Source organism: Castanea sativa, chromosome 4 (genome assembly GCF_040712315.1).
Source record: "Castanea sativa cultivar Marrone di Chiusa Pesio chromosome 4, ASM4071231v1".
Lineage (NCBI taxonomy): Eukaryota > Viridiplantae > Streptophyta > Magnoliopsida > Fagales > Fagaceae > Castanea > Castanea sativa.
In genome coordinates, this window is record NC_134016.1 from 21,209,689 (window position 1) to 21,219,821 (window position 10,133).

At 36.9% G+C, this 10,133-nt stretch overlaps 1 protein-coding gene across 1 annotated transcript; it reads right to left on the reverse strand.

The window, feature by feature from the left end:
- Positions 1 to 603: 603 nt before the first annotated feature.
- On the reverse strand, positions 604 to 1,683 carry LOC142632585 (uncharacterized). Its single transcript, XM_075806961.1, has one exon. It carries the CDS (start codon positions 1,681 to 1,683, stop codon positions 604 to 606), a length of 1,080 nt encoding a protein of 359 aa, XP_075663076.1.
- Between the last annotated feature and the right edge of the window lie 8,450 nt (positions 1,684 to 10,133).

Below are 10,133 nucleotides of genomic sequence, written 5' to 3' on the forward strand. Positions count from 1 at the left end.
TTTCAGATTTCACGTAGCATCCCAATAGGCAAGGATCTCAAGTGACATAGTCTCCTCCTCTAGTATACCTTCCCCTAAGTATGGTTTTAACCTTTGTTCATTTACTTTCAAAATCCTACCATCCCTAGGGTCCTCTACTACTACAGCTCCATGTTTAAACACTTCCCTTACAATAAAAGGGCCATCCCACCTAGGTTTTAACTTACCTGGGCCTAAATATGCATATTTAAGGCCACCAGGCAGCGGCTTAAGCTCCAGCTGTGGTGCCTCTTCAATTGAAAGCATGAGCTTTTTTTCATTTTCTAGTGGCTCTTCAAAGCAAGGCTTCCATCCTTTATTTATTACTATCATCTGTTGTTCTTTCAAAACATATGAGGAATCCAACAAAGGAAAATTTTCAAATACATGAATATCACATTTTAAATCATAAGAACCAACAAAATTATTAAGAAGAGTTTCAAGAGGATCAGAAAAACAATTCTTATTAAACTCTTCTTGAACCACCGCCTCAATGAGGTTCACATAGGCATATTCATCATCCTCATGTGGTTGTTTAGCCACATGAAATATGTTTAGCTCCAAAGTCATGGAACCAAAAGTGAGTTACATCCTTCCATTCCTGCAATTAATTAAAGCATTAGCTGTGGCAAGGAAAGGTCTACCCAAAATAATAGGGGTATGAACATTAGGATGTAAAACAGGTTGGTAATCTAGAACAATAAAATCAACTAGATAATAAAAGTGTTCAACTTTCACCAACACATCCTCAACAATCCCTCTCGGCTCCCTTACAGAGCAATCAGCCAACTGTAAAGTTATTGAAGTAGGTTTTAACTCACCAAGTCCAAGCTTTTGATATACACTAAAAGGAATCAAATTAACACTTGCCCCAAGATCTAGCAATGCATGCTCCATGATGTAATCTCCAATAGTACAAGAGATCGTAGGACAACCTGGATCCTTATACTTTGGTGGGGTCTTATGTTGAATAATTGCACTTACTTGTTCTGTTAGGAATGCAGTCTTCTTCACATAATGCTTTCTCTTGATGGTGGATAAGTCCTTAATTACCTTGGCATATGCAAGCACTTGCTTGATAACATGCAATAATGGAAAATTTATCTTGACTTGATGCAAATGCTCTAATATCTCAGATGTGGTGTCCAATTTCCTAGGTAATTTTAAGGCTTGTGGAAATGGTGGAGGGATTGGGCATTGTTCAATGTCATCAAGCCCAAGTGACTCAGTTTCAACCTTCTCTTCTTCAAATGGGGTCTCCTTAGATTCCTTAGTTATTAAAGGAGCACTTTTATCAATCTCTTTGCCACTCCTCAAAATGGTCACAGCTTTTACTTCCTCATGTTTATCCTTAGAGCCAATTTTTAGACTTTGATTGATCAGATTGGGTTGAGTTTGGGAAGGAAGCTTCCCTCTCTCTATCCCACTCAATGAATTTGTAAGCTTAGTTATATGCCTCTTGGTCTCTCTTACCTCTTCATCTAGCCTAGTGAGCATGGATTCAAACTTTTGATTTTGCTCACTTTGCTTTTGAATGAAAGTACTAAATGCATCCTCCAAGGAAGGTCTAGATGACGATAATGCATGTGGTGAATTAAAATTCCTTGGAGCCGGAGGATTCAACACATTGTCACTCTTATAACTCAAATACGGATGGTTTCGCATATTTGGATTATAATTGTTAGAATATGAAGAATTGTTGGCCAATATGAATTAAATGCATTTACTTGTTCTTCTCGCACATTTAAAAATGATGAAAGTGATGCACATTCATTTGTTGCATGGTTTATCTCATGACAGATTTTACACACCTCCATTGGTCCTCTCCAAAGGTAACACTAACACTCTTACTTCCTTTCATTTTGAGTGCCTCAATTTCTTTATTTAACATGCTGATTTTTGCACTCATGTTATCATCTTCCCTCAACTTGAAAACACTTCCACTAGAAGTGGTAGTGTTAGTTTTAGTCCTATCAGTGGAGTCCATAAGGCTAGGTCCTGTCCATGTGTTAGAGTTTTCAACTATCTCATCAAGATAATCCATTGCATCTTCGGGTTCTTTTTGTAAAAAGTCCCCTCCGCATGAGAGTTGAACAAACTGTCGGTCCTTAGGTGTAAGTCCTTCATAAAAATAACTAACCAACCTCCAATCTTCATACCCATGAGTTGGGCAGAAATTGAAAAGATCTTTGTACCTTTCCCAAGCTTGGTATAAGGTCTCATTCTCTCCTTGAACAAAACTAGCTATCCTTCTTTTTACTTGCTGAACTTTGTGAGGAGGAAAATGTTTCTTAAAAAACTCTTTGGCCAACTCCCCCCAACTACCTATAGACCTAGGTTTCAAGGTGTAAAGCCAACTTCTTACCTTATCCTTAAGTGAAAAAGGAAAGAAACGTAACTTAGCAGTCTCAATAACATTTTGTGCATAGAAACTACTAATTACCTCTTCAAAAGCTCTAACATGGACATAAGGATTTTCATTTTCTTGTCCCCTAAAGTTAGGAAGTATTGCCAATAAACCTTGTTTCAATTCTACATATGGTGCATTAGGTGGAAACATGATGCATGAAGGAACATAATTTTGTGTGGGATGTAACAATTCATACATAGTTCTTCTATTCTCATCATGATTATTACGTGCTTCATCACCCATGATTGATGAAGAAGGTGAAGGTGAAGGTGAAGGTGTGTCAAAAAGATTACCAAAGTAAGTTTCAAAAATTTCTAATCTGCCTCTCTCGTTTCTAACCCAAATGCTCATGCAACAATGAATACACAATCAAATAAAATAAAATAAAATAAAAACAAACAAAAAAATAAAAACAAAAAAAAGGGGAAAAAATGGAACGAAGTTACCAATAGAAGAATTTCCACCAGCTATGCTTTGCTCCAAAAAAACAAATTGCCTCTGAACACGCAGCAACTCCCTAGCAACGGTGCCAAAATTGCTTGCTCACTCCCAAGTACAGGAGATCGTAGCAATATAATTATCAGAGTACCGAGGTCGAACCACAAGGAGTAGGGTAAATTCAGAGACAATATAATTAAATAACAATATGGGTGAAGAAGAAAAATAATTTTGCTTGGTGACTATTAACAAGAATAATAATAAAAACCTATTTAAATCAATAATATAAATACTAAGGCATCAAGGTGTTTCCCTATATCGATATAAGATTCTTTGTGATCTAAGAAAATATCTATTTCATAATTGATTGTTCTTATACAATTAAAAACTTATGATTCGGTTGAACTGAGACAATTCAAGAATGCATGATAACCTCGATTAATAATGCGGTTAGAAAAGTTTTTTAGAAAAACCCATTCACTTTAAAATCTGATTTCTATTTGAAACTATTAGAAATTCATCTAAACAATAAGAAAAACATGATTGAACTTATTGAAAGCACGGAAGAACTAATACATCAAAAGAAATCTAATTGAACAATCAAATATGTTGTTGATAAAATCTTAGAAAGAATCACATTGAATATTCATACTGTATAGAAGAAACATAACCCCTAGCCCTAGCAAGAGTTTAGGCTGCCATTAGAGAAAGGAAAATACAAGGTTTTCTCTACCCAAAATTCGTTCTCCCAGCCTCCCCTCCAAATCCTAACATAAAAGTGTCTAAAGAAAATAAAACTTTTACTATTTTAATTTCCGTCCAGGTTTACAGCGGTAACTTGTGAGTTGATTTTGGCCTTCAAAACTTGAGAATTACAAAACACGTAAAACTGGAAAGTTATAGATATTTAAGTCACGGTTTCAACCCATCTAGCCTTATGTCAATTGGATTTTTGAGGAGAGAGATACATCCAAAATACTGATCGGTGCTCAGATCAATTTTTTCTTTTCCAGATTCTGCCTCTTTGATTTCTTTCCTTATTTGAAGCTTCCAATCATGGTAGACGATCCAAGCACTCCAGCTGCATCTCCTTAGACATTTAAGCATGGTCCTTTAGCTCCACTTAATTCTAGTTTGGCTTCCATTCTCTCACAAATTCCTGTAAACTCATCTTTCTCACATAATTTCCTGAAAATAGAAAATTACACACAATGGATGGCATCTTATTCAAGAAATTATGTAAAGATAAATAATAGGGACTAATGCAAGTCATGGCTTAATTTATACAAATTAAGCATAGTAATAAGGAGATAACGCCCACATAAATATATAACAAGTATATATTTTAAGGCGTTATCAAACTCCACAGTGCTGACAGAGATGCTGCTTCTTCAATTGAGACTTTTTGTTATTAACCTTCTTAGTCCTAGGGTTTCTAGTCTCTTTCTTTTCTATCTTAGGGGGTGCTCCTAGATTAGATTTGCCCTTGTCTAAGTTCTCACTAGCTATATCAGATTTAAGTTCATTGTTCTCAAAATTACCATCATTAGTAGGTGAGACAAAAACAATTCTACTAGAAGAAGCAATATTAGGAGAAGAGTAATCATACCCCAAACCAATTCTATTAGAAGTAGATTTCTGGGAACTCAGCATCTCGTCGAGCTTTGCACTGGAAGTTCTCTCCAATTGAGCTCTAACATGGAACAACTCCTCTTCAAGCTTCTTGGTTCTTTTAGCCAAGAAATTGTTCACACACCACAATGCTCCAATGGTTTGATTAGCTTCATCAACCTTTGTAGAGAGCTCTTCTCGGTCTAGTTCCACATCACTAAGCTTCTTGGTGGCTAGCCTATACAGTTTCTCATGCTTCTCGGAAACCTTGTACAACTTAGCATAGGCTACATGCATGCCATCTTGTTTATCCATTTTCTCAAAGTTAGATTCCACCAAGTCCTCTTCTTCATCCACCTCTTCAACAATCCCCTTAGTAGGATTTACTGTGGCAGTGAAGGCATTCAAGATTCCCTTGTCATTATTATCTTCTAACTCATCATCAGGCTTAGTGTCACTCCAGGTAGCAGCAAAGGCCTTGCTTTTCCCAATAGTCTTGAGATATTTTGGACATTCTTGTTTCATGTGTCCAAAACCTTGACATCCAAAGCACTTTGGTCTGGAGGGAACAGTGTACTAACCACCATCCTTAGCATCCTTCTTTCCTCTATCTTGACTCTTGAATCGAGAGGAACTAGATTGCCTACGGTCCTTGTCAAAGCCTTTCACGTTTGCATTCTTCATGAACTTCTTGAATTGCCTTGTGATGTAGGAATTCATCAAGGAATCTTCATCATCTGAAGACTCATCAGTCTCATTGCTTTTGGCCTTTAGTGCCATGCTCTTTCCCTTGCTTGATTTCCCGATCCTAGTCAAACCCAATTCATAGGTTTGCAAGTTGCCAACCAGCTTTGTCAATGGAATAGAATCAATATCCTTTGATTCTTCAATGGCAGTGATCTTAGCATGAAATTTCTCCGATAGAGATCTGAGCACCTTTCTTACAACCTTAGGTTCGGGAATGGTTTCCCCAAGATTAAAGGCAGAGTTAACTATGCCCTTTAGCTGGGCATAGAATTCATCAAATGACTCATCCTCCTCCATCTTAATTTCTTCAAAGCTCGTAGTAAGCCTTTGAAGCTTTGAATCCTTGACAGCCTTAGTCTCTTTGTAGGTTTTCTAGAGGATGGTCCATGTTTCCTTAGCAGTTTCAGTGGAGGATATTTTCTTGAACTCCTCATTGGTGACCGCACTAAATAAGGCATTCAATGCTCTGCTGTTGAAGTTTGCCATTTTGATCTTGGCATCATCCCAATTAGCCAGCGATTCCTTTGGCTTAGTCCAGCCAATCTCCACTGCTTGCTACACTTTCTCATCTAAAGCTTGCAAGCAAGCTCTCATGCGTACTTTCTAGTATGCATAGTTAGTATCATCAAATAAACGAGGTATAATTAAAGATTGTCCTCTATCCAAGACAAATAGGGGTCAATGGATCACACAGCAAAGATTAACCCTAATTAGAGTGTGCCTACTCTAATATCACTTGATAGGCCAAGAATTTATTGACCCCTTTAGTAACTTAATCAATTAATTTAGCCAAGTGAAATTAATTATACTTAATTACATGAAATAAGCGTTGTAGCATAAACAAATCAACAAATAACTAAATGCAGCGAAAATTAAATTTGACATAGGCAATTTGTTTACAAATGGGAAAAACCACCGAGGCAAAACCCCACCGGGTGAATTTCAGGTCACCATCCACTATTATAAAAACAAGCGGTTACGAATAAAGGAATCCAAGTACTTTATACCAACCTACAGCTAAACCCTTACCCCAATACATAATCAGACTTGTAATGTAGTAACAATCTCTCCTTTCAATGCATGGCTCCAAGTACGTGACTAACTAATCGATGAGCGGATCCCAGTACATGGCTTACTCCTTTAGACGAATCCGAGTACGTGACTACCACACCAACTTGAGGAAGATGTTGGCTGCAAAGTTCTTCAGTTCATCCAAATGATGAAGATCAAGAATCTCTTTGGTTACAAAGCCCTTGGCGTAAAGACGTAGTAACTTCCTCAATGAAAAGATGAACTAGGGCAATTTGTCTCCGGTCACAATATGTGTGAACAATCAATTGCAACAACCTTCACATCCTCTATGACGGCCCTTAAAATAATCCTTATATATGTCTAGGGTTATGAGAAAAGAAACCCTACACAAACATACATGGATATGCGTGAAAACGTAGCTGAAAATTTGATTTTCGTAAATCTCGATAGATAGGTTATCTGTCGAGCAACTGTTGAGCATTGGGCTAAAACTGCCTTTTAAACCTCGATAAATACAATCTGTCGAGCTAGCTGTCGAGCTTTAAAATACAACACTTCCTCACTTGTTTCTTGGACAAATTTGCATGGCTTTAACTCTTGACTTGAACAACATGTTTCTTGAAGACTTAAACCATCCTAGATCTACCCAATGACAAATAAAGTATGTTTTGTCAAAGGATTAGCCAATATACAATAACATATGTTCTAACAAGTTCCACATATGTCCTAAAAAAATATTTCACTATTTCCAAGTCAAAAAGAATTATTTTTGAACCGTTTTCGTGCAAAAAATTGTACCAACTTTGCCACAATTGGAGCAAGCTGCTAGAACACGATTAAAGTATGATGTCTCAATTACCTTCCATAAAAAAGGCTCGACAATATCCGTCACAAATTAGCCACATACTCGATTCTAATAAATGGGGAACCCCATGGCAACATCATCCCTAGTAGAAACCTGTGACAAGGCAATCCCCTCTCTCCTATTTATTTATGTTATGTACAGAAGGTTTGCATGGCTCAATTCGAAAGACAGCCAATACTAGCAACATTATGGGAATTTCTATTCATTACAATGGACCCCGACTAACTCATCTATTGTTTGCAGATGATAGTCTTGTTTTTTGCAGGGCCAAAGAAGATAAGTGTTATAAATTACTGGCTATCCTTGCTGCATATAAGCAGACCTCTGGACAACAAGTAAATAGAGCAAAAACCACTATATTTTTTCGTAAGTCAACATCATAGGATATGCAAGATTTGATCAAAGATGCTCTTGGGGTACCGGCTATACAATAATATGAATAATACTTGGGCTTGCCTTATTTTATTGGTCGAAAAAAGGAGAGTTTTGAAAACATCAAATAGTGGGTATGGAAGAAGCACCAAGGATGGAAGGCAAGCTACTATCTCAGGCGAGTCGGGAAATTTTTATAAAGGAAATGACCTAAGCACTGCCTACTTATACCATGACATGCTTCAAATTTCCGCTAGGTCTGTGTCAGGACATTAAAGCTCTTATCCACTGATTTATTTGGAGACAAAGTGGAGATAGCCAAAAAAATCCACTAGACTAAATGACAGGAAATTTGTAAGCCCAAAACTCAAGGTGGAATGGGATTCAAGGATTTGTCTATGTTCAGCAACGAACCCTTGGCAAAATAGATGTGGCACTTGCTCCATGATACAAACTCATTATTATACAAGGTTTTCAAGGAGAAATATTTCCCCACATGTTCAGTAATGGAGGCAAAAAATCCAAGCTCAACGTCATACACATGGAAGAGCATCATCAAAGGTAGGGAGGGGAGGGGTATCAAGGGTGGGAGATTGTCACTCAATTTGGAATTGGCATGATAATTGGTTTCTAGTGAAACAAAAGTGAAAAATGATCTCACCAAATTTGCAGATAGACCCCGATGCAACAGTCAATACCTTTATTGATCAAGAGAATCACAGCTGGAGGAAGGATATTTTGGAAAATTGTTTGCTGGAGTTTGAAGCGTCAACGATAAAAAAAAAAAAATCCCATTGTGTAGAACTCCACAAGCTGATATTCTGAGATGGCCATATAACCCGACTGGAGAATATTTTATCAAGTCTGGATACAAGTTTTTACAAGATGAATTTCTCACCCAGTAACTTGGTCCTTCAACCTCAGAGCATTTGAAACCCCTACGGTAGGCCATTTGGAATTTAAATTTCCCAGGAAAGGTAAAAAATCTGCTATGGCTTACTTGTAAAAGTTCTTTGCCTCCTAAAACCAACCTGGTATGTCGACAGATTATTACTGTTGATTTATGTGAAGTCTACAAAACCTACCAGGAAGATTTCATCCACCCTCTTTATCTCTGCCCAACATTCAGAGAAATTTGGAACCATATCCCACTATGGAACCTTGACAACTTCAGACAATGCTCAAACTTCATCGACTTAATTGGGTGTATCATTGCAGAGAATAGAGACCCTAATCTATTCTTTGAGTTGGGCAATATGGAATAGAAGTAACAATCTTAGGTTGGGAAAGCACTCCTGGAATATACCTCACACCACTCGGCAGCAAATTCACCATCGATTAGACCCTTAACATCCTGGCACCCTTTTGACACATCATGGTATAAGATTAATTTTGATGGGGCACTATTCAAGAAAGAACAACGTGCTGGAATTGGAGTGATCATTAGGAACGAAGTTGGACTAGTTATGGCATCTCTTACACAACAAATACCCCTATCTTTCACGGCCATTGAAGTGGAAGCACTAGCGGCAAGACGTGCTCTAGAGTTTGCAGTAGAAATTGGAGTGGACCAAGTTATTTTAAAAGGTGATTTAGAGATCCTCATCAAGGCAATACAAAAGGACTCTAGTAGCCTAGCTCAGTATGCCATCTAGTTACTTATGTGCAATATCTAGTGTCCATTCTCCCACCCCTGTACGTTTTTCCCATGTATGAAGGCACTGCAACTCTGTAGCACATTCTTTAGTATAAAGAGTAATTTGCTCCCCTCTTTTACTTTTCTGGACAAACGATTTACCACTAGACGTTGAAATTGTAGTTCAGGCTTATTTAAACAGCCTCCCTTAATTCTTCAATAAGACTAGGACTTTTTCTCAACAAAAAAAAAAATTACTTAACAAATACATCAATACGCAATGAGCGTGGATAGAATGACCTATTTCAAAATATTACAAAAGGATAGGGGTCTAAATCCAAAATTTTAAACATTATAGGATAAAATCAAAATTATCCCAAACCGGAAAGGTGCAAATAGAAATTTAGTATTTTTTTTACCATTTAAGACCATAATTTTGTTATACATATAAACTGGACTAGCTTTCACAATTTTCATTTACCTTAGCACATAGAAAAAAAATACATACATACGTATATATAAAGTTATGGCATATATTACCACCGCACACGCTTGGTGCGGTGGTCACTCCACAAGTATAAATACTTGTGAGGTGTGGGGGGTAAGGGTTGGGGTTCAAATCTCTAGGAGGGAGCTTCACACACATATACACTTAGATTAGGCTAGAATAGAAATTCTATCTTGTATAAAAATAAAAATAAAAAGTTATGGCGTATATTTTAAAAGCCTCTTTTAAAAAAATGAACAATTGTACTTTTGCACAATAAATAAGAATAAGAAAAAACGTTGACGAAAATAAGTTAATTTGTTCAAATACAAATGACTCGCATATTCTTTTTTTCTTTCTTTTTTTGTTTTTTTTTTTTTTTTTTTTGAAGGGGAAAACAAGAAACTTTGATTAACTTGAACTGGCTAAATCAGTTTGGAGTGCACAATAAAACTGTGGTAGAACAACCTCCATTCACGTTAAAAAATCTCGAATGTCAATAACGTATCTTGCTAGA

What these genes read in the sequence shown, in the direction of transcription:
- LOC142632585 (XM_075806961.1), bottom strand. Translation starts at nt 1,683, where the DNA reads ATGCGAAACCATCCGTATTTGAGTTATAAGAGTGACAATGTGTTGAAT.